The following is a 25,601-nucleotide window of genomic DNA, read 5'->3' on the forward strand; positions in this document are numbered from 1 at the left end:
GCTTTTTTAGGTTTTTTTCCTTCAATTGATGTAGATTTTTTTATATAAGGATATTCATTCTTTTTACTGTACAAAATATTATGAAACTTCAGCAACCAGCTGTAGTCTTCTTCTTTTGCCATAATTATGTCAACTGATTTCAATATATAGTCTAGTATTTATTGCATATTTCACCCTTACAAATAGTTGCAAAAATCTTTCTATACATTCATTATAGAAAATAAATTAATCATGAAACAAAACAGTATCTACGCATTCTCTTCATATTCTAAAATAGCCTCTTTAAAATGTCATTTAGCTTGCAATAGTCTTTTTTTACTCAATTTCCAGAAAACCCAACTAAGTCCCACTTGAACATCTTGTGAAAAAGAAAACACAGGAAGTCCAAAGTGTAGCTGATTTTTCTCCCTGGCTCTGAAAATAGGAAGGGAACTGGCATTCTGAGGACTAGCAGTCACTTCATGTATTTTACAAAATGTATTAAAAAATATTCAGAGAATGCTGACAGAAAATGCTGGGTAAAAAGGTCCTTTAGTATCATAAGGACTTGATCTATGAAAACAAGCCAAATATCATAGATAGAGCACAGATCAGATCTTCTGACCCTTATTTGCTAGTGTGCAATTTACTAATGAAGATGACTAAAACAAACAGAAAATCCCAACATGTCCATAAACACTACAAATACTTCTTACTCCAGATTCTTCTAGCAAATTAGGGTATAGACCCAAATCAGGTATTTGAGATATTGCCTATTTCTTTATTCCAGGAACTATTCATATTCTTTGGTAATGTTATTAGTTACAAAGCACCTCCCTCCAGGCAGCGCACTCTCTGCTTCAAGTCAAGGAAGGCAGATCAAGGAACTGTCTTCAGGCCAGCTGGCCGTGCTGGCTGAGCTGAGCTCTCTAGTAGTTAGCTGGTATGTCCTCGTTCCAATGTACTTATGTCTTGCAGAATGCCACCACTAAATTTGGAGCTGCTTTTCAGCACAGACTTCTCAGTATCTGTGATCCATCAATCTAAACAGACTAGTACAGGAAAATCTAAGTCAGTCAGGTTACAGTGAACTGTAGGGGCTTTTGACTACCAGCTGTGCAATGAAGCCTTATTTTTTGAATGTGCTTCTGAGTTGAGAATTCTTGAATGTAAAGAAGTGTAGCTTTCAAGTGCATACAATTTCCCTCACCAGTGGAGATTCAACATGCACCAAAATCCCTTAAATTATTTCACTTATTTGACAGGAGGTTTATGAGATTTTTCTTCTTGAAGTTCTTTGCAATATTGAAATTAAACCTTTTTTATTATAACAAAAAGGGAATAATTGGCATTCGAAGAGTTGGATAATCCTTGAATTCTCGTAGGTAGGTGCAGTGTTTATCCTTTGCCCAGATTGTCATCTGAATGAAGCAAAGCAAGGTGAACAGCCCCACTGGAAGGGAGAAAAAGATATGTTTCATTATCAGATTAAAACACACTCTTGTTGCTGACATCACTTCACGGTGAAGTAGCAAAACATTACTCACCTGGAACACACTGAGTCATGATAGTGAAACTGATCCAGGTCCCCACCTGTTTTAGTCAAGGAAATTTAAAATATTTCTGGTGGCAGCATTTGCATTTATGTTTCTATTGATCAAAACCAACCTTATCCTAATATAGGTAAATAAAAAAGCCAAGGTCAGCCAGATCAATTTCTAGTGTTAACAACTTTTAGTAAAAAATTGCCTTATTATCACAAACAAAACTATCATGTTTGCTTCCATAGCTATAATAATGACAAAATTTTAGGCATTACAACATAGTATCCTGTCAGTTTCTCTGCCTAATTCACATTTGTCACACCTGCATCAGTGCTAGGAAAGGTAACTTTCTATAGTCTGAGGCCAAATTCTGTTCTCATCAACATCTGCTAATCTCCACTGAAGTTAAAGACTGATGCAGTTGTTCTGTGCAAGAGTGAATTTTACACAGAGTTGCACTGGTTTAAACTGCTTTTGAACTGAGTCAGGAGTTTGGCTCCTGATTAAGGAATACAAAGAGATAAACTGATTCAAGCTTCTAAAGTAGTCACCACAAGCAACTGTATAACTTAAGAAAATGGAGAAGATGACCTGGGTCTATTTCCCCATTTTCTCTACCACAATATCTTCTGTTTGGCTGCCCACTGTCCTCCTGCGTACTGTGGTATTCCTGGGCTCTCTTATATGCCCCCAACCACTCATTGCAACACACATTCAGTGGCAATCTCCCTGTTCCTGTCTGCAGAATTTGCACTGTTTGAAGTGCATCTGTCTTGTCCAGCAGCCACCCTGAAGCACAGGCCCAGGATCTGGCCTGTCTGGTTAAGGTTAGCCCTGTAAGTCCTGCCTCAAGGGAGGACACGTAGAAGAGACAAGTTCCTGTCTGCAACCTGATTTCATGAGGTTTAGGGGAGGAGGGGAAATATATTGAGCTGAACTGTTTCAGAGGTTTCTTCTGTGCTTAACATGCCAAAAGAAATAAGAGTATATTCAGCAAAACTAAAATCTGAACATTGTGTTTGAAAATACATACCTCATATGTATAGTTAGGGCAAGATACAAAGAAAAACAGCCATGTGAAAGGATTCTTTGTTGGATATGGGATCTTACGGGTTTTGGATCCTATAGATTAGAAAACAAATCACAAAACATTCACACTCCTAAATATATTGCTTCCTGTAAAGACAACCCAGCTCTGCCTACTCCTGTGTCTCATCACGGTCAGAGGGACAAGCAGGATGTGGGAAAACAGGATGTCCTGTGGACCCACAAGAAGGAATAAGACAACTGTGAGGAAATGTTCTGGGCATTAGAAACTCAGCTACGTATGCGTTTGATTACAGTCACTCCTGTAAGACGTACCTCAAGTTTTAGATTTAGAAGTTAAAGGGTTTCTCAGATTGTCACAGCATGGGATTTTAGCAGTCAGAGTTACAGCTGTAAGATGTTTGGCTCATGCCCAAGGAACCTTGGTCTGCAGAGAGATCTTGTGCCCCCGGTAGAAGCCAGTGAAACAACTTTCCCTTGCTCACCAAAGCATGACTGGTACTAGCACTGTCTCCTTTTGCACTACCTGTGTAACTAATATAACTCCTCTCCACAACACAATCTGGCCCTAACCGATAAAAATTACAGTAAGATAAGAAGTGCTGTTTAACAGTCTGGTACTGAGTTCCTTGCACTGTCTGATCTGATCTCTCCTAGAATAAAATCTACACATTGCTGAGGAACCTGTGTGCCCACAGCAGTCAGCTGGCAGGTATCAACGCCCTCCAGGGTCGTGTCTTTCATGAGGTAGAGTAACTGTGGAAGTACTGAATAGCTGTGCGAAAGTGAAAAATGATAATGCAATTTTTACCATTTCTCCGGAGGTCACTGAGTGCAACATGAATGGAAAAATTTCCAGCTTCACACAGCTGCAAGAAAAATCATCACAGTTAAAAATGTGCTTCCCTTCAATTTACTCCTCTTTCTTTTATTATTTCCTGGGGTACTTAAAAAAATAACTATTAGAAACATAATAAATATCCTTACCCAAGATTGCTCTATGACAGGAGGATGGAATATCTTTGTTCAAACATGAATCTATATTATACTCTGTCATATATTTATATTTGCCAGTAAATATGGACTCAGTGTCCAAAAGATTAACTACTTGTGTAATCCCCATGAGATTCAAAGGCAATAAGCCAAAGGGGATAAAAGTAAACCCAGGAGATACTTGCTTTATCTTTTGGTTGTTCTTGTGTCTATAAAAACATAAAAAAAAAAGATTCAGGTAGTTCTGGTTTTTCCAAAGTTATTAAAATCCCCAGGGAGGTATGGCTTGGACTCTGAGTAAGTTTGTTTTTTTTTTTCTCTAGAGAATAATTGATTTGAATCGTGAAATATGATTGACCCACCTTCCTCCACTGGTTTTAAATAATGCTTCCCAAATCAATCACACAGAAAGTGTATTGAAATGACCCATTTATATGATTATGGACAGTCTCCAGTGTCTGCAAAGTGTAAATATTAAAGCAAATGACTGGTGCTCAGAGCTCCTGAGTTTTACTCCCAGCTCTGTGCTTTTGGTTATGTAGTCTCTCTATAAAATGGGAATAGATCATGAACTCACAAAATTTTGATACTGGGAAGCTGCTTTGGGATCGTGTAGTTACTGACAACTAGTTATCAAAGCAAGTGAACAGCTGTGCTAAACAAATTATGCATACATAGGTAAAATGGGTACATTTTCGTTGGCTATATTAACATTGCTTCTGCGTATATGAAATGTTCATAGGAACTGTGAGAATGAACAGACAGTGACTAAAGAATTTTGCTTCTTAAGGAAAGCTGTCAAAAATTTCTGAAGCCCAGCAAAATGAACCTCTATCCCTGTAAATTGTCAGCAATGCACTTTCTTACTTGGCCAGTTCTCAGAGTTTTATGATCTGTTGTAATTCTTCACACTTAATAACCAGTTCACTAAACAAACTCACTGACTTTTAAACACAGTGTCACAACAACAGAGTTCTTTAAAAGATTAAAAGAGATCATCCTAGCAGAAAAATATCCCAGTCTTGGAATAGATACTGAATCAAAATCTCCCATTGTGTACAAGATCACATCAACAACCAACAGATTTATCTGTTCTGAATGCAAGTGGTCAGCTTTAGTAGTATGTTCCAAGGGTTCAGCTTCTAGGTGTCTGCTTACCCTACTCAATCCTCCACTTACACAACACAAGAAATAAAGCAATATGTTTTAGTGGTTTATAAAAAGAGCAACAAACCTACCAGAAACATGATCACAGCAAAATTTATCTGTTTTTTCCCATAAGCTATAAAAAAAATTATATGTGATTAGTACTACTATACAGACACATAAGTACTTAAATCATATTGAGGGTTGTTTTTTCGCTACTTACAAGGAGGAGTGTAAAGAGGATGATTGATGTAATAAGCAAGCCAAGCTGCAAATCCCCAGTAATACAAGCAGTTCTGAAAAACAAGGAATTTTTCTTTGTTTTAGTACAATCTGCTAGGCTAGTATTCCCTGCAAGGACTGCTGATAAATTGGGCTGATCCTTCAAGTTGCTGATAACAGAACAAAAAATGACAGTACTGGATGTGGTAAGGTGGGAGCAGGGAACAGGAAATAACAGGAAGGAACGAGTGTTCATAGAGTAAGATTTCCTTTCAAATATCTTGGAGCTGTGAAGTTTATAAACAGCTCTAGAAAGTAGGATCATACTATTGAAAATAAATATATCTCGTCTGGCAAGCTATTTGGCCAAAGCTGAAGTGGCATACAGACTGTATGTTAAAGAGAGACCTGTTTTGCTAACCCCTGACACTTTGTAAAACCAGATTTAAGCACTGTGCTCTTTTCCCTGCTTATTATTTTTTATTGCCCAATTTCTTGCTTTTCCTCTTCTACTTCAGCCCATCAGTTTTATTTCTTTCCCATGCTTTAACTTCTCCTACCTAGAGTCATCATGCCTGATGCTTTCCTCTGCCCTTTCGCTGTGGTATCTTTAGGTTTTCCCTTCTGCTGCTGTCCTTGGCTTTCTGTGATCCAGCTTCCATTCTCTGAACTCTGGTAACACAGCTGTCACTAATGGCTGTACTGACTCATTCCTGACCAATCTCAAAGCTTATTCACAGGCTTCATCCATGAAAAAAAACTACTTACAATGACAATCTCTACCTCTTGTTTGGGTTTCTTGTCCCTGACTCTTGGGGTTTTTTCCTGACACTCATTGCTGCTTCAGTATCTTGGTGACAGGTTATCTTTTCCCTCCTTATCTATCTATAGGTAGGAGAGAGGCCCTTTCTCGGTCCATTCCTCTTCTTCCTCGATGCTGTCATGTCTCGGTTCTGTACTCTTGCAGACAAACTCTAACCCTTGTTGACAACTCATAAATTAGCCTCTCATCAGTTGAGATTTCTTTATCAAATCTGTGCCTCAGTTTTTAATGTTTTAGGACATGTTTTTTATCGTCTGGACTTCAGCAAGACCAAAACTGAGCTCTTTATCTTCCTTTCACCACTTCTTCTGTTCTTTTCCTTTCCCTTATCTTTCTTTCACTTCTATTTTCACCCTCAATTAAAACACTGATCCTCTTAGTCTTTCTTGTGATGCTTTTTTATTGTCCTTCCAATAGGTTCATGTACCTCAGACATTTATAGGTCTTTCTGCTTTCTCCTTCACAGCTTTCCTTTGCTGCTCACACAGCCAAAATTCTTATCCAAGGCTGAATTCTTTCTGTCCTAACTGGTTTAACTTTTTTTCTTTTTTGCTTTGTATTTTGCAGTCTTTTCCCCTATATGTACCAGAACTGCATTTCTAGCAATAATACTCCAAAAAGTGATTGCCTCAGCATCTGCAACCCACACTAGCTGACTGCAGTGTCTGACAGTGCGTTTTTCTGGAAATGCTGGTGAGGGGTAGGCCCCCCACATCTGCTGCAAACACTTGTATCAAACATTCTGTTGCATTTCCACTTTCTTTTCAGAGTTAACTGAGCCACAGAAATGCCCAGAGACCTCAGAGAAAGTGGACACCCTTTTAGGTATGTTGTAATACATGGACATAGTATGATTGCTCTGAGATTATATATTAATAGATAACAGATAAGAAAGAGGAAGTTAATAACAACTAATTACAATTCAGGTGGGACTAAAGAGCAGGGTGATAAAGTAACTTCCCTGTGACACCTTCCCTTTTCCCCAGGAAAGGCAGCAGAGCCAGAAAAATAACTCCAGTGAAGAACAACCTAGTTAGTGTCCTATCCACAAACTACTGCTTCCTCCCTAACACTAGCTTCCCACACCATCATCTACAGTTTACTAACTGCTGTACAAACTTAGGTGGAAACAGCTTGTTGTAATCTTGGAATGCTATCTTATGAAAAACCTTTCCCTAATTTCGGGTCTTGGCACAGGATGAATCATATGACAGTGGATTTCAGTAAAGTAAAACTAAATAAATAAGTAATCATGGCTCAGCTCCCGAAAATACATGCTGTAATTAAACTGAACAAGTATTATTCATCCAAAAACCATTATTTACTGCAAGAGTATTCCTCGGTTATAAGAATCTTTAAGATGAGTGGACCCTGCCACTGCTAAGGTCCTTAGCAGTAACATTGTAAGTGTTCAGCTGCCACTAGAAGCCTTATTGCTCATGTAAAAGCCTCCACAGAGGTTCAGATAGGAACAGCAGAGTACCTGCAGACTTCATAAACTCATTTGAAATAAATTGTTTCTGTAAATCTTTCATCTTCCAGGTGAATAACTAAGCTTTACAACAATCTCTTATAAAAAGACTTTGTGGATCAAGTTCAGACATTGCAGGGATCCCATAAACAAATTGTTCCTAAGTTTACAAAGTTGTGGTTAGGAGTTTTGGCTTCACTACCCCAACTGATTATCCCCATGATGATCAAAACTCTTTCTTAATGCCCTGCCTATGTTTATTCCTGACCAGCATGTACCCTTCTGTTTGTCCTTTTATGTTGTCTTCCAATTTAAATGGTATTTCTTCAGGTCTAGTGTTTTCTTTCCTCCAGATGTTTTAATAGAAAGCAACAATATCCCCTCTTTTTACCCATGAAACTGTTCAGTAAGACTAGTCATAAGACTAGTATTTGAGGAATTCCACTGGTGCCTCCCTGTTATTAAAGGTCTGACAGATTCTTTGCTGGCACAACCACTATTGTCTTTCCTTTAGTTAGTTCCTCTATTACTACACAATTTTTGTATTAATCCCTATCCTAAGTGCACATAAATCAGGTATTCTACCTTTCCATTGCCTAGAAAAATGATGTATCTTAGAAAGAATTATAGTATGTTATTAATAGTATATAACATGAACTGCTTTTGGTCAACCTCCACTGCATGTTACAGCATCGCTTAATCCTATTTCCGTTTGGTAAACGAAGGATGAAAATCACTACTCTCATCAATTCCTGTCTCAGATCTCTGCTTATTGAAACTGAAGCGCCTTTTATCAAAGATAGGTTTCCGTTGCACTTGGGAAATAAGGTATCTATATCTGCTTTGTATGGGATCAAACACTTGAAGTAAGAAGCTTTGTCTACCATCTGTATGTGAGAGAAAGAAAGGGAAGAGGATGTGATATTTTTCCCACTGGTGCAATTTTGGAGTAACACCATCAAAGTCAATAAATTTATAAAAGCAAAATCAAACCCAAGCACTGCTAAGCAGATAGAAGAACAACTGTGAGCAACTTTACAGATGAAAGCAAGTACCACCAAACTGAGAAGATGGAAAGTAGAAGTGATCCAATTGACTGGTACAAATGCCAATTTTAGCAACAACACTTTGTATGGTCTGAAAGGAATGAGTAGTTGTCAGAGATGGCAGTGAGAAAATGAAGGTTTCTCACACTGTACAGATTCTTTTTCAAGGTAAAGTTGCTCATTTATCTGCTGTTTAGCATGCACTAGCTACTATTTTGTCAAGAACAAGTCTTTAAGAGATACGCTAGCCTTTAAACAAGCCTGCACTGTTCCGCTGCAGAAAGCACATTAAATTGCTAGGGAGGATTCTTCCTCAGGGCCACTGCTCAACTACAGACCCTCCTTCCATTTTGAAAGCATGAAGCTATCGCCAGGTCTAACAGAGCCACTGCATAGCTGCAAAGAGTGGGCCACAAGATAGAGCTTCAGCTGCTGGGAGTGTCACTGCCATAATGCAAATACCCAAATGCAGATAGTATACTATACTATCCTCTAGGCTTTCCCAGTTGTAGCTTATAATCTCCTGTCTTCCTGAGTACAAAGCGTATTTCTGAATACCAGTGTGTACTCTGTTGCAAACATTTGTATGATAACTAGAGCCCACACATAACCATACAGTCCACTGTACTACTTCACAGTCTTGTAGGAAACGGGGTTGCATTTCAGCAGCTGCGCTGCACACAGTGGCACTGCTCGCATGCGGGAGTGCTCCTACGGAGGAGGATGCAGGACAACCAACCTGCTTTGCTCTGGGTCAAAGGTAAATTAACAGTTGCTTAACAGCAAAGAGTGTGTTAGAGGCAAAGAAGATGTAAAATGACTGTTAAAAAAAGTAGAATTTATTTTTTAAAAAGCAACCCTCCCAACATTGTGCCTGCTTGTGCTATCTTAAAATTGAACATTGTTAGTAAAACCTTCACACCCAAGGAGCTAGCTGAGTGAAAAGGGTGTGCTGAAGGTTTAAAATTCTAAAAGAGCAATGAGACTACTATAACATGAATAACAGTATGGCAACACGTAGGTTATAAAATAGCAGCATTAATAAAGCTTTGGGAAGAACTACAGCTTTATGGGTGAGATTTGCTGTGCATCACTATAAAAGCCACACCAAAAAAATCTGTGCTGCAGGGGCAGAGTATAGGTGGCTGGTTTGGATTTGTGAGAGAGTCTATGGATAGATTCTGACACAATTTACCTTCACAATATTCCTCAGTGGCATAGTCCCATGGGAGAACCGATGAACAAATACTGTTTCAATCAACCTTTTGATGTAGTGGAAAGAATGGCAGATACATGCCAAGCTAGAAACAGCAAGACAAAAGCATTTAAGAGTGCTTAAAAAAACAGGTGTGGCAAGACATTTGGAATAAGACTACAATGCTAACAAGAAATACTGCTCAAGCCTGCAAACAGACTTACTTAACTACTGGATGCGGGCTTGATGTAAACCTCTCATCCAGTCCATAGACAAAAGGCATGCGGAAATAAAACAGAAAATAGATGAACAATGGACCTGTATATTCTATCAAAAATACCTGCAAAAAGAGAGAAAATAATTAGACAGCTGAATTAGATGATGGTTTTGCTTTGGTTTCTTTGCGATAACTAATGCAGTGCGATAAACACCTCCACTGACCCAGAATGGCATTTAGAGAGGCAGGGAGGGCATCACAGGTTTGGGCTTTGGCTATGAAAGTGGTAGACATGCACATAAATGTTTTGCAACGCATTTGCCTCAGTTGCGTACAAACAGCCATTGCCAGTGCAACTGACAGAGTATGGGTATGAAAAGATAATAATGACCGCCCAGAGATCATGTCAAATATGCATGCATGTTACATTTATGCAGCTCTCACCCTCCTCTTGCCCTAAAAAATCTGTTGCTTTATTTTGGGTTAAAATGAAATTTGGTCAAGATTCTACCTTGAAAAAAATGAGCTTTGTTTCTAATAAATGAATTATTTTTAATTGGAAACACAGCTTGTACGTGTTCACAGGTGACCCCACATGTATGAACAGTTAGCACAGTAGATGTCCTGGGAAACAATCAATTCATTCTATGTTCAAATAGCTTTACTTTGAACGCAAAGGGGGAGGGAAGGGGAAAGTACTAAAAGCGCTATTATTTAGCTTGATTTCATTTCAGATAGGTGTGCATATCTTAGGAATATGGCTTTAAAGAGAAATTAACATTGGACCAAACATTAAAAGTAGAGTTTTCCACACATCTTTAAGTGAGGAAGGTAGGCCCATACCTCATTTGTAGAGAAAGAAGAGAAATTGATTGTACTTCTCTAAAAAGTAATAATTTTTTAAAAAAAAAGAAAAACAAAAACCAGCCACTGTTTTCTAGTGTGTTTACCATTATTTTGACACTGAAAAGTTATCAACTTTTATAAGAATCAGTATTTTTTCTGGTGAAGATCAGACTATAAAACTGAAATATTTCTTGGCTTAGATTTGAACGAAGTAGCTTGAAGGGCAGGGAGAGCAGAATGTAAAGGAAAGATTATGGAATGGCAGAAGGCTGGTGTTACTCTGCAATGTGATGTTTCCATATATATTGATGCATGTGTGTCTTGGAGTCTACATTGCCATTAGAGGCTTTTGCCTGTGTTACTGGTTTTTGGATTGTGTAATAGCTGCCTGATTTATCAGCATTGCATCCAATGTAATGATGTGAAAATTCAGTCACACAGAACATTTGGCGTTTTTATTTTACCTCCTGTGAATGTTGTCTTTGCTCTTTGTCATTAACACAAGATTTTATTAATGTCTCGTAGCTAAGAAAGGGTAAATGTGCCTTTAAATTATGGGGTACTTTTCCCTTTGTGCTGTGCTGTTTCATTAGTACTAGTGTAATATGTGCATAGTGGATCTTCTGACAAACTGAAAGGGGCATTGGTCACCTCACTGCATAAACAGCAGTGCTGTGTTGCCAGCCAAGTCAGTTGCAACAGAATTTGTGTTTGAGCTAAGACAGTAAATATGTGAGGTCTTTGTGGATGGATCCTAGCACTGCAGAAATTGTCAGCTGTCATTAGCCTGCCACTAGCATCCTGGGGCACAGCCACATGCAGGCAGATAACTGATCTTTCATGCATTTTCCTGCTGAAGCCACTTAAGTTACTGACATGTGAAGTTGCTTGCGTGCCTCTTTGCAGGACAAACTGCAGTATAACCCTGATCTTCGTCAGGAGAGTTACATAGGCCCTGCAAACCAGATCCTCAAAGGCATCTGGACACCTGGCTCCTAATGACAGTAGACATCTAAACCCATTTGAGAACGTGCACCTTAGTTCAGTAGAGCCAACCTAACCTGCAGCAAGTTTTCCACTGCCCAGAGAACTAGGCATCCAAAATATTCTGTTACTGCTTTCCCTGATTAAATGAACTGAAGCAATGAGGATTCATTGCCTGCATCCACTGTCAGAGCAGGCATCATGCAGAAATATTTGAGAGAAACAAGAAATGATATAAGGATTAATTATGTACAATAGCCATTAAAATGGCTCAGACTTTAAGCATAGCTCACCGTAGTCCATCCTATCTGTGGCCCTAAATCTTTAAAGTATAAGGTAGCAGTTGTGCCAACAGGGAGGTGCTGCAGGATTTCCTCATCCCTCAGGGACTTTCCTTCTGAGAAGGAAAGAAGTAATTACATCTCAGTGAAATTGAAGTCAACTTTGGTAGCATACTAGCTTCATATTGTGCTTTAACCAATTTGTGAGATTCTTTGACATGACATGGGTTTATTGGAATCTCAATAAACAAACTAAGAATGTTTAATACTTAATTCTGATTTATACCTGTAACCACATTTAAGCCTAGATCCTTTATGCACATCAAGACAGTTAAGAGAATTCTCAATCCTATGTGCCTGCCTAGTCTAGTAGACTTACTTCCTCACTGTGACAGTAGAATTTGCTGGTGGGTCACTGCCATTTAACAGAGTTCACTGACCTCCTAGTCTGCTGCACCTCCATTTCTCTCCTCTATCTTCCCCTCTTCCTGTTGGTCATCATCAGACAAACAGAAGCCGGGATAAGCTGAGATTGGAACAGTCTCCTGCAGAGCTTTTCATTGCCTCCTTTTTTCCCCAACCCACCAGCTAGGAGGTGATTCCATAGGACTTGAGCTAGTACTCAAACTTTCAATGCCTAGATTGGGGGAAATCTCCAGAAGGCCAGCATTTTCTCACAGCAAGTCTCATAACATAAGTCCAAGGAGGAATCTGAGAAGGTAGATCTTTGGTGAAGGAAATAAGATACTAAGATGCCTGTTTTCCATGGACAGATTCTATAGAGTGAACTACTTTTCACCAGCACACTTTTAAGGGACTGTTTAAATAAAATTATGCTTAATAGAAGCAAAAGAAGAACGTGCTACATTTTATACTGAATGCTAAGATGAATTAACACAGTTTGACAATTAGACTTTCTTTTATGCACCCAGGCCATGTACTAAGAGGTTTCTAGTAGCAATACCTACAACTGCATTAATGAAGTCAGCCAGCTGGCATCAGCTTTGTCAGTGAATCCTACATCCACCGCAATGTGTTTTGCCTTAGCTTACTTAAAAAGAACTGTAATTCCTGCCTGAGAGCAGGGGATTACATGAACTGATAGTTCTAACTCACAGCCCTTTTCAGTGCTCCTAGCTGAGCACCACTGTGGAGATCATTTCACTGCAGCTGAGGAAAATTAGTATTAGATTCTGTGCTGCCTGTCTTCAAAGCAAAAGTGCTAAGCACCTAGAAAGCGCATTGGAACAATGTGTAGACTCCTGAGTTAATTACCAAGCACTAGGCACATGGATGGAACTCTGTTCTGCTTTCAAATAATTACTTTTGTTCTGTACTTTGGTTCAGCCTTCATAGTCAAACCAGCACATTAACATAGCTGGAAACTCATTCTTGAGAGCTAATGTCCATGCAAAGTACACCTTTTATGCAAGGCCTCTGCTGAGAGCTTTGTAACTCTAGTCCTCACAAGCACTTACTTGGATCAAGTTTTATGGACTGTCTTGCTGGATACCACCGAGGATCTGTAAGACCATACAGAATTGAGTGATAGACAACGTTTGTTTCAGATCATCTACTACTATAATGAATGCAACACAACGAAGTAAGATTTAGTTAAAGATTTTTAGGAATATTTATTTATTCAACGTTAATATCTGTGAGATATTATGCAGCAGAAAAAATACAAAGTTGTATCAGGATAGTATAAAAAAATACTGAAATCTCACTGTGATCACATTCATGCTCAGGTTACTTAGCAGTATGTGTATATATGGCACATGCTTCAAATTATGTAGTTTTCTCCTTTTTATATACTGGATATTCTGATGTGATATGAACTGCTGCAAAAGTTATACTCACATGATTTATGGAACATCAATCTGATCTCCCTAATTGTAGCATTTGGTTCCACCTAGGCAACAAAAAATATTGTATATGTAAGATGCATATTTTGAAAGACAACTACTAGGTGTAAGACTATTCAAGTAGAAATGTGACTCAAACAGTGTAACAGTATAACTTTCTTATAAATGACTAGGATTGGTATGGATAATTCAAAGTATTTCTTACAGGAAAAAGGCAGGACAATTTGTGGCATCTGTTTCAGAGGCAGCTTCTGCAGCAGTGATCAAGAGTTACGTCAGCAGCAGTGGCAATTTGATGGCTTATGGGTGAATAAGTCACCACTGGTGACATCTTAGTGAAGCAGCTGAAGCTGTGCTTTGCCTAAAAACTCCTTCTGCAAAAGGATTGAAGTACTTCGTAGTCAGTAGAGAGTGAGCGTAATTGTGGCCTCTTCATTGGCCGAAGAAAGGCTATCAGGAGATGAAATACCCTCCATAAACACTAAGCTTACTTAAGGAAAGTTAGTAATTTTTAAACAGTCACCTTGCATTTTTAACAGATTTTTGTTTTACCTTATCTAGGAAGCATAGCGGTTTCTTTGTCTTCCAATCAAGGATTTCCACCTGATAGGACACAAAATGATAATTACTAATTTTTGGCTAAATAATCTCTAAGCTCTTAGTTGATTCCCAAATTCGCAATCATTGTTCAGAGTGAGACACCATTTTTCTCTGATCTGTGGTCTATGTTAACACCACTTCTGATGCCCTCAAGAGACAACTTCTATCATAGCCAGGTCCTCAAAGCACTTAACTTGCAGAAAAATAACATTATTGCCAAATAAAATGGCTTCCTGAATAGATTCGGGAGGAGAACTAACTAACTTATTGATCAAACACATTGATCTGGGGTATTTTCTTATGCTAGAGCAGAAGAAACAAGGGATAGAGAAGTTTCACAGGAATGACTAAGTAAGACAATGTTTTGATTTGTAAAACTAGAAAGACAGTCTGAGGGGAAAAAAAATACATGCATATATATGCATGTAAGCAAATATTCCGAGTTCATACAGTTCGAAGATTAATGTGCATTTTTTTCAGAATATTTCAATTGTAAAGAGAGTGGAAAATATTGGCAGACATAATGAAAAAATGCAGCTAAAGATCTGGACTTCACAAATCATTAAGAGGTTGTTATAGGAATATTCAGTGTCACTCTTGCCTCTCAGATCACCTTTATTAGTAACTGCATATTAGTATTTTATATTCCAGGCAGTAGTTTAACTACAGCTCTGAAAAGGAAAGAGCAGTTTATTCCCATGATCAAATGGCACTTTGGCAAAAGGTTATTATTTTAATCAACAGCCAAGCAGAAAGGTCCCCAGACATTTCAAAGCCTGGTTGCAGCGGGCTAGCAAAACCTAAAATACAGTGATGTGCTTTAATTTCGTTTGTTCTCAACAACCGCTTTGTCTTGGAACTTTGTTGTATAGCTGAGTGTGAAAGTTCAAAGCTTATGTGTCACACTAAATGAGTGGGACTATTATTACTTAGTACCAAAACAATTTGTTGAGTTTTTTTCTTGTTTTTTTTTTAATTTATTTTAATAAGTAACTAGCATTATGTTTGGCATTAACAGGCCAAGAGGATAGATTAACATTAGACTTTAAATATGATTCCTTACTAAAAATAGAGGTCATAGTCCAGTCTCTTTCTAATAGGATTGCTTTGAAGAGATCACTTGGTTAAAGTATCTTATTTCCTTCTTTTACTTGTCCCAAATTGTTCTTTCTCTACTGGTGGAGCAATGGAGCACTTCAGCGCCTCCAGAAGTGTCCAACCTAATCTCCATAAGGAATACTAGTGCAGTGATATTTTCTACTTGTGCATTGTAAGCTCTAAGTGGGACATCAAGGCAGGTCAGCACTTCTCCTTTGTGATACATAACAAATGTGTGATATGTTATGGGGATACTGTGGTTTTACCTTCATTTTTTATATTTGAAATAACACGAATTTCAAGTTTTAATGTCTCAGTTTGTGGGACTTCTCCATCAGATTTTTTGGACACCTGAACTTCAAATATTGCACTTACTTCCACTTACTTTCAAGATCTAAGAAAATATCGTTCTTTCCCTTTTCAGAAACATGGATATAGAAACACGGCCTTAGATTCCACTCCAGCCCATAGAAAGTTGTGCAACGACCTATTGAAAAAAGGTGCCTGTTTCCTCTAATTATCACACCTTTTAGCTCCATCAGAACATCCCCCAGTGTTTACATGTTCCCTGCAAAAGGCACAGAGAAGCCTGATCCAAGGCAAGAAATGTTATCTTTCCTGAGCATAATGGCCAATCACACGAACCCACATCAGGCTGAACACAGTGTTTCCAGTCTTCAGGCGCCGCACCAAGTCAGTTAATATATTGGTTGGCAGCAGTTTTTAGATACCCAGCAATCTGTTCTTGGAACACTTACTGATGCATATCATCCCTTTCAAACATAAATTGTTTGGTGCAGAGAACTTCCATTTCTCTGCGTTTTCAAAGTATTTAGCACAACAGAACACTGGCAGTTGGCCTGCACTAGTGCAGTATGACTTACAATCCACTTATTTGGGGAATTTTTAAAGACATTTTAAGTCGCAGCTTCTCTAAAACTATTTTGAGTATAACTTAATCAAAAGGCAGATTTGTGCAAGATATCTATGTTAAAACTCTTTTGTAAGTGACTACAAATACATAACTTCAAGATAAATTTGTTCTAGTGCATAAGGATTAAAGATTGACAGTGTCTCTAGAAACAGAAAATTTCTTGATTCTTATTGTTTAGAACATGTCGAGGCAAAGAATAAGCAATATACAATTTAAGCAAAAAAAGTACATTCAACTCTTAAACTTGTATTCAGAAAATAAAAGGCAGAAAATTTTATAGATAGGGAAAGAACAGTTTATCAAACAGCATTCAAAAAATTATGCAGTGTCCCTTCAACAGATTACAAAAATATAGTAGACCTAATTCCCGCAGTTTAAAGCTATATCAAATGCTTAAGAATCAACAGATCTTCAAAAATTGTGGGATAACTGTTACGGAAATGCTGACACACCATGTCTGTGCATCTTGGAAGTTTTAATTGCAGCCATTTGTACTCAGCAGATTCAGTAAAGTGTAGCTGAGTGAGATTTCATGAGTAATGACATCAGCATATATTTATTGATTTTTTAGGAATTAGCAAAAAAAAAAAAAAAAAAAAAAAAAAGCTTATTTCACGGTCTAGGAACCAGCCAGCCCAAGAAAGACTAATGCAGAATGGATTAATTCTTCCTGAATTATCAGAGTGCTAACATAAGTCAGGTTCCTTGAATTTAATACTAAAAAAATTTCAGTGATTACCACAGTCCTAATGAAATCTTCCTAAACATTTTATTTTTCCTACGGGATTAGTGATTTTCTCTGTCTCCTTAGACTTTTCTGGTATACTGTGTGGTTCCTGAAGGAAGCATGCCTCACTGTGATCTCATACCATAACTTCCCTGAAATCAATAGAGTTAAGCCAAAGGGGAATTGCTGTAAGTGTACTTACACTTAAAACTATGTTTGTGCTGCTGCTGCTACAAATGACTTTCAGTCTGAAATTCCCTTGCATAGGAAGGTATAAGCTGTTGCAGATGATGAGGCTAAGGATCCATCTAGAATGGGAATGGTACCTTTCTGATACAGGCAACAGGAGATGCCTCAGAAAAAGTAATAAACCAGGGCAAGAATGTAGTAATGTGGGAAAGGGAGAAGACAGACACAGAGACTGTGATTTTCCTGCACCATAAGTGCTGCCTTTGTATTTAATAGCTTTTCCCAGATTTTTCCTCGATTAGTTTATCCACTTGCCATTTAAACCTGTGTAAGCTTTTTGCATGCACAGTGTCCTGAAGCTGGGAGTTCATTGCTTAGCCACAGGCTGCATGAATAATTCCCAAAGCAGAAATAAGGCAAACGTTTAATCACAAAGTGAAATTTTATCCTCTTACCTGTGGAGTGTTGTACCTTATCCTGTAAGTAGTCCAACTAAGTAAAGCCTCACCTCTCTGAAGCAATTGGCTCATATTTCATGAGACTAGAATTTTATTACATTATTTCACTATGTATAAGGAGAGGACATTTGGTGACACCCGTACTCAAAAGGTTTTATACAATTAAATGTCACTATTGTAGAATCTGTATATCTAACACTAAAAGATTCACAAGACACTCTAGGTACTTACTCCTCAGCTTCCTAAGTTCTGCTGCTATGCAAGCCAATGAGAACCAATGTCTGAACTGTGATGAAACTCAGTACATTTTTGTTTCTTCCACCTGTTTCAGATTTGTTAGTCAGGCATGCTTGCAACTAAATCCTTGAGGACCTTGATCCAGTAAGCATCTTTAGCCCAAAGTCAGCACAGTGCACGGTGTTTAGATTATTTCTGAATGAAACTAAGCTGTCAGCAAAGGACATGATCTAGTTCTTCATGCTTTCTATGTAATGGTTAGACACACTGCCAGAAGTGGCAAAATCACTTTAGACTGTCTTCTGCCATTGCCCACTCCTCCCATAGGCGGCTTGGGCCACCAAGCAAGGAATAAAGGATTCAAGAGAGTCCAAAAAGTACAGGCAGGGGAGGACAGGAGTGTATTCCAGTGAAAAGGACAGCCTCCTACCAAAGAGGAATACTAAATTCATGTCTCACTGGGTTGCTTCAAGCACTGCTCCCTCCCACTGTCATTCTGTTCAGCACTTCCCTACAGTGGCTGCCTTTTGGGGTAGCACACAGTGAAGTAAACTTAGATACCTTAACCGAATTGTTATATCTGCTCTTGGAGCTGGGTGCCTAACCTGAAGGCAGAGCAAAGCCCAAGTGGCTTTGTGGACCTGGACCTGAGAATGGTAGGATGGTAACAGGTGTAGAGCTACAAATAGTCATGCTTCAGAAAGACAAATACATTTATATAATTGGCAGGGGATGAGACCGTGTAAGAATGATCAGGAAGGAAAAGGAAGGTGTATTCCCTTGGAGTGGAATGCTGGTTTATTTTTCACAAAATTGATTGTCTGTCAGAGATCTGTGCTTTCACGGTGAATTCTGGCTCTTGAAAGCCTGTGAAAGCTTTCCAGTTTTTACTAGCATGACATCATCCAGGAGGATACACAAGATGGGAAAGGAACCTGCACCATTTAATACTGACTCGGTGAGTATTTGCTTACACTGGCTAACACAGAGCTGCTCATTGCCAATTTCCCAGGAGTGCTGAAGAGTCACATCATTCACTGAGTATCACTGTCACTATGAAGCAGACTGGAGTGCCTCCATCTGAGAACCTAAGCCAGCTTTGACTCAACACTAAGCAGACATCCAGGTTTTTCAACACCACTGTGTAGCCTTTTCAGTGTGCAAGAGAATATTCATTGCCCCAGGCCTTCAGTTTATGGTGATTATTTTCTACAATGACAATATTCAGGTAGAAGAAGTTCACAAATTCTTTGTGAAATCACAATCATTTCTTTGCACCAGCAATGTTGAACTTCAGTATCTGTAGTTCTGCTACTACTCGTCATGGATTATTTGGTGTATGCATGTCAAAATGTACATCCAGTGTATACTTTTGACATAGAATTGAAGAGACACAAGAGAAAGAGATTTTTGTTTTCTTCTTTCTTTTTTAACCTAGATGTATCAAGGATGGGTCTGCTGTCTTTTAACCAGGCAGGAAGACTGGAAGCCCTGGGAAGTCTGGAGCCCTTATACCCTTATACAAGTGAACTCACTAGATTTGTATTAATTTGTTATTATATACTTCAAAGAAGTCCATTATTTTTTCTAAAATAAGACTTTTGATTTCAAATGTAGCCTTCAGATTCTGAGTAGCTCCAGGTACTTCCTGCCAAGTAATGTTTTACTATCATATTTTCCTATGCAAAATTAGAAGTTTCTCTCTCAAGATTCATAGAGAAAAAGGCCAAATTTGTGTCTTTTAAGTGAAGCAGCACAACTGAGTGTAGAAAGTGTTGGTGTGTGGAGAAGTGGTGAGGGAAGAGAAAGGGAGAATGTTTTTCCCTGACATCTTATCTCTTTCTGTGATAATAATCTTGCGTGTTACTTATGAAAACAGAGTGGATGTCTTCAAATAGCAGGGCAATTTTCAGTAGTGAATGACTATTCAAATATCTTATATGTGGCCTTGTCTTATTCAGGCAACACTTGCAGGATACAGAATCTTAAAATCCTCTGCAGTTCTGCTTTTGGCACTTGCTCTCACTGCTCTTGATGAGGCTTTAGACAGCATAGCTCTGAGTGGGAGAAACCTTTGTAACAGGAGCTGTGACATCCCAGCAATGCCATCTAGGCAGCAGTCACCCCCCCCTTGCATTCAGAGGGTTTTCATCACAGTCAGAAGGGGGAGAAACTTGAAATGCCAGCAAGGGAGGGCAGTACATTATTGCTTTTAGACTGTACTGCATATGTCAGTTCAATCTGTCTTCAGGGCGTGAAGACTCCAAAACATTTTTTGCTTATTTCTGCTCACAAAAAGCACTTCCCATCCAAACCAGTTAAGGAAGCAAAAGTACAACTGTGGCTCTTATGACACTAATTTTCTACAGTATGAGTGTATTTGTTCAAGTATCTTTCCTCTGGGAAGTCAGAGTCATACTAGTTTCTTTATATGAAATCCTTTTGAAGACCTAAACCTGTCAAGTGGAAAGGGTAGAATTGGTTAGCGTGACTTCAGAGCTCTCTACCGCAGCCGTTTACAGCTGAGCATGTCACCTAGACGTTCTTTGTGTGGAAAGGAGAGAAGCAGGCACTTTTAGGATACAGTGTATCATAAGTTCTGAAACACATCTAAAGTAGGTCAGAAGAGTTGTTCTCTAATCAATTTGGAGAAAGAAGCACTCCTAGAGAATATTAATTATATAGATACAGATAGATATAGATACAAGTCTATCAACTTTCAGAGATGAATCTCCTCAAATTATCAGGTATAGTACTTTTGGTTATGCACATATTTCTTTAAACTGTAGTATTTTCTTGCTAAGCTTCCAAACTACTAGTGATTCAAAACAAAACAAAAACATACAAACAAGAAACCCTGAAGTGAAATAGAAACATACTGATGCCTGAGGTAAACAAGACCTAAACTAGCATCATCACAGAATAAGAAATGTAGAGGCAGTCGTCAAGGCACATGTAGGAGTACAGCAACCTGACTTTGCCAATCAGTTCTGATACAGACATAAGGAGAAGGAAATAATTCGGCCGCTCTGCGGTTTTTTGCTATCCATCCACTAGGTCCAGCACACTTTGGCTTAATTAGGTAGTTGTTCATAATTTCTTCTACTAAGTTTGAGTATAGCCAATTCAAAAAGGGAGTTAAAGATACTTCCAAAGCTGAACCTGCTTTTCACTGGCTTAATAGTCACTTAAATACCATATTGCCAATTTTTTAAGTGTTTCTGTCTCTAGCTGTGCTAAGGAAGACTCTCATAAAGAAAAGAAAGGGAAATAACAGCCAGTGTCTTAGCACTCATGGTCATAGAATCATAGAATCATTTATGTTGGAAAAGACCTTTCAGATCATAGAGTCCGACCATTAACCTGGTCCTGACAAGTCCACCACCAAACCATGTCCGTAAGCGTCTACACATCTTTTAAACACCTTCAGGGATGGCGACTCAACCACTTCCCTGGGCAGCCTCTTCAAATGCTCAACAACCCTTTCAGTCATTCTGATGTTCTTGCCCCTCTTTTTGTAGGTCTGTTCACCAAAAAGTAATTTCATTCATGGGTAAGGGGGAGGACCTTCCTACATAGTCAGGAACCTATGAAACTGATTGTGTACTAAGCATGATCAAATGCACAAACTCAACAAAACAGGAGGAAATATTCCGCCAATAAACTTCTGCTAAATTTGAAACAGTCATATTCTAAAAAATTCAGACAGCTACAGTTTGTTGACTGTAAAGTGCTTCGTGACTCTTATAAAGAAGCACCACAGAAGAGCAATAAAAGGTAAATGGCTGAGAAATGTATAGGTAAAAGTACAGGACTGTACAGTACCTCAAACAGGAAATGTCAATGTCTATAACACCATAGGCATTCCTGGCCACCCCTGCCCCTGGAAGCACTGAGAGAGGTGATACGTTTACCTTGTTTCTTTTGATAGCTCAGTTTTGGATGCAGGATGGGGAAATGGAATTCATAATTCAAATTAATTGAATTTATAACAGAAAGCAAATCAGTGGGGAGAACAGTGCAGAAAGCGATATGCAACAGCACTGTTCCGTGTTACCTAGGCTGTCTTTGTCCACATCCTACCGCCTCAGTCAACTCAGACACACACTGGGTGATCAAGGTAAATCTGTTTCCACCCGTTATCTGCTGTACATAGAAAAGAACTAAGACACACAAGGCTGACATGTAAATTAATGAGGCATTCTGAGTTTGGATCAGTGTTGCTTAGACACAGGATCTTGATTTAGGACTCAAAGACCTGTATCTGCTGCTATTGTTCTGTCTAGCAAGATTGACCAGGTCATTCCACTTTCTTGTGTTTGTCTGCAAAATCAGATAATGATGTCTCTGATTTTGAGGTCTTCTAGTAACAAATGCCATTCAGATGTTCAGTACAGCTAAGGCAGAAGAACAAACCTGCAGACAAGACAAGGACTGAAGACGTTCAGGAAGGTAATACACCTGTCTACTCCTGCACTGGGATCTCACAAGAGTTTGGGAAACTGGTAGAAAAGCAGGAGGCAGTGAAAAGCTTGGTTGTTTTCCCTAAAAAAAACCCAGGAAAGTCAACACTGCAGAAGCCAAGGGCTGGTGTGGGTCCCTACCTCACGCCCACTGTAGCCAGAGACAGCTTATTTTGCTAAATTGTTAGTGATATCCAAAACACTTTTATAGCTTTGAAAAGCAAAATCTGAGCTTTCAGGTCATGGTAAGTAACTAGAGGATCAGCTGCTTTTCAGATTGGTTTAGATTCTGTCAATGTTATAACAAAATAATGTTTTGTATTTTGCATGGGGAGGGGATTGCATTCATTTTTAGGTGAGTCTTGTGCTGGGGAAACTGAAGTGCAGTCCTAGAGAAACGCATTCAGAAGTGCTGCCATTTAGCTAGTACCAACCTGGTCCTAGTCTTGTAATACAAGCCACTCTCAAGAATTTTTGTATTAGCCTATCTAACAAATTCTAGCAAAGAGTCAGTGTGGCTGTTCATGTAAGTTGATAAGATATATTTCCCTTCACACCCCCCAGGTGCATGTGACTCTGCACTTTCTGTACACACAAGGAGATGACTGTACTAAACTCTGTCCGGCTATTTCTGATTTCCCACGCAAGACTCGAACTCACGGTGTTGGCAGAGGCACCGCTCGCCCTCGCTCCTCCCCACCGGACGGTGCGCCCTGCGCCGCCGAGGGCAGCCGGGCCGGGAGCGGGGCTGGTGGCCGGGCAGGGAGCCGGCCGCTCGGCCAAGGCACCAACTCCCACGGCGGCCCGGAGCCGCCGAGCCGCGCCGCCCCGGGACGCTGCAGCCCGAGGCACGCTTATACGGGGCCGGGCCGGCTCTCGGCGGGGCGCACAGCGGCGGGCGACAGGGTCTTCCAAGAAGTTGGGGACAGAAGGTGCCGAGAACGTTCCCCGCTCCCGGTCTTCCCTTGCGGCTGGGATGCGCTGCCAGACCCAGCCCGCAGGCTGACCACGGCACTGCCCTCGGGAGGATCCGCGGGAGCCCAGAGCCATTGATCCGGCGGCTTCGCGGACGGCCGAGAGCCCGCCTGGAGCCCGGGAACGCCCCTCTCTCCGGGGCCAAGCCCGGGCAGCACCGGCGCCGCGGAAAAGAGGAGCGGCGAGGGAAACGTGCTCGGGGAAGGGAAGGACGGGGCGGGCGGGGGCCGCTTCTGCCCCCTCGCTCCGAGGAAACCCCGTTGAGCGGCGTGTCCCTCAGCCTGCCTCCGCCCGGCTCAGCGGCGGTCACTTGCCGTGGCAGCCCCGGGAGCGGATGGCTCCGGCTCCCCGGTGCTTCAATGCAGATGGAGGATGAAGAGAGAGGAGTCCGCCGGGATCCCGGGCAGCCCCGTCCGCTGGCGGCAGGATGCTGCGGGGCCCGGCCCTTGTTGGCCCCGTCCACCCCCCGATGCCGCCCGCACCCACCTCGAAGAAGCCGGCTCTGCCGCCCATCCTGCGGGCTGCCGCCGCCTCCCGCCGCCGCGGCTCCTTCCCCGGGTCCCCGCGCTGCGGCCAATCAGGCGGCGCTCGGCCCCCGCGGGGGGGCTCCCGGAGGCAGCGCCGGGCCCCAAGAGGCGGTACCCGGCCCCCCGCCCTGCCCCGGGCCGCTGCCCGGCTGCTGAAACCGTTCCATGTGCTGCCCGCAGTGGTACCCGGGCAGGCTGCAGCACTGCGGGGGCCGCCGCGACCTCCGCAAGCCAGGTTCGGCACGTCCCGGTGTTCACGGCACTGGGAGAGAAGAGTAATATCCACCGATCGCCTGGAGTGACGATTCAGTGGCATTTCATTCGAAAGGGTAATTTATTTTTCTTTTAACATTACAGAATTACTGCAGGATATCGATCGCATTTCAGACCTTTTGCAGATCTGAAGTGTTAACCTGCAAGAATACAACTGATCATGAGCTAGAAAGTGTCTTTTCTTTCTCTGGCAGTTTACCTTTCAGGGGCGATTTGACTGATGACAGAACTCTGCTGAGATCACTTCTTCTGTGTTGTGTTCTTGCTGCCGCTGAGAATTAAAAGCATGGCATAAAGCAGTACAGAAGCTGACAGCCTTTTTCCTCCAACCAGTCTTCTTGACGTGATATCCTTTTTCTAGAGCTAAGGTAATTCAATATTTGCAAATTCTACAGTGCTTTAAAGGAACAATGTTTTTGCAGTGCCATAGATTTCCACTAGACAGAAAGAATTATGCTATGTGCTGTTTGAAAACCCTCTGCAATCGCCCAATTTAACCCAATTCCATAGAATTATAACCATCAAAGCTATCTACATGACATATCAAAAAATAAACTTCACACACACACACACAAAAAGCCTGTACTGGAAAGCCAGAAGGCTCATCGGAAAGACCCAGCAGGACAGAATTCATGACAAGTGTAAATATGGACAAACCTGTGAGGGTACTCCCTCTCCAGCTGATTACTAGTCTGGGTGGTGAACCTTTGGGCTGGGTTAGACTCTCTTGATTTTCATGTTAAAAAGAAAACAAAAGTACTGGTTTTCCAAATAAGCTGACATTTCAGTATATTTCACTTCCAGATGCTCTGTATTCATACAATGAGTAAAACGTTTCAAATGCATGAAAGTAATCCAATATGGAAAAGTAATCAGAATGCAAATATGAAGAACATTTAAAATAACCTTCTGTGCCAGAGAGCGTTGAGGCGGTGCTGCAGACTGACACAAGTTATGCAAATTGATTCTATTAGCGCAACGTGCAGCCTGGGGAAGGAAAATCTGATAGAAACACAACTCCAATTCCTGCTCTGACAGCAAAACCACAATTTGTGGTGCACCGTTCACTTTAACTGTAGTTGGAGGGGGAGAAGGGGAAGCCCCCCCTTCGAATCTCCAATACAGAAGGACTTTAAAGTTCAGGGTGTAGCTCCCCCAAAGCCACGTGGTCTTAAAAAAAAATCCCCCAACCCTAATCCTCCAGGTTTCACCCAGTGCGTCCTCACTGAAATCAACTGGTATAAAACTGGAGTTATACCCTGACGTTAAGTTTTAAGTTGCATCGAAACCTAACCACAACCAAAGTAAACAAGCGTTTGGTTTGCTTTATGGGGCCTTTTATCTCCGTGTGTTATCGACCATTATTTGTTACTTAAAAGCGTCATGAATAAAATTCAGATGGTTTCATTAATTTTACTAGGCCTGCAGAGCAGCCAAAACAGCGATGTTCGCAGGATGGTG

At 40.5% G+C, this 25,601-nt stretch overlaps 1 protein-coding gene across 1 annotated transcript; it reads right to left on the reverse strand.

Annotated features, from left to right (window-relative positions):
- Window positions 1-137: 137 nt before the first annotated feature.
- Window positions 138-23,957, reverse strand: LOC110363827 (very-long-chain enoyl-CoA reductase). The gene is made up of 13 exons (XM_065071110.1): window positions 23,827-23,957; window positions 14,212-14,262; window positions 13,655-13,706; window positions 13,273-13,317; window positions 11,807-11,910; window positions 9,691-9,806; window positions 9,467-9,572; window positions 4,933-5,005; window positions 4,802-4,845; window positions 3,382-3,439; window positions 2,557-2,645; window positions 1,527-1,572; window positions 138-1,432 (listed from the first exon to the last, which is right to left on the reverse strand). The coding sequence occupies exons 1-13, from the start codon at window positions 23,851-23,853 to the stop codon at window positions 1,305-1,307; spliced, it is 939 nt and encodes a 312-aa protein (XP_064927182.1). The 5' UTR covers window positions 23,854-23,957; the 3' UTR covers window positions 138-1,304.
- Between the last annotated feature and the right edge of the window lie 1,644 nt (window positions 23,958-25,601).

The sequence above is a fragment of the Columba livia genome, chromosome 8, assembly GCF_036013475.1.
Source record: "Columba livia isolate bColLiv1 breed racing homer chromosome 8, bColLiv1.pat.W.v2, whole genome shotgun sequence".
Taxonomy (NCBI): Eukaryota; Metazoa; Chordata; class Aves; order Columbiformes; family Columbidae; genus Columba; species Columba livia.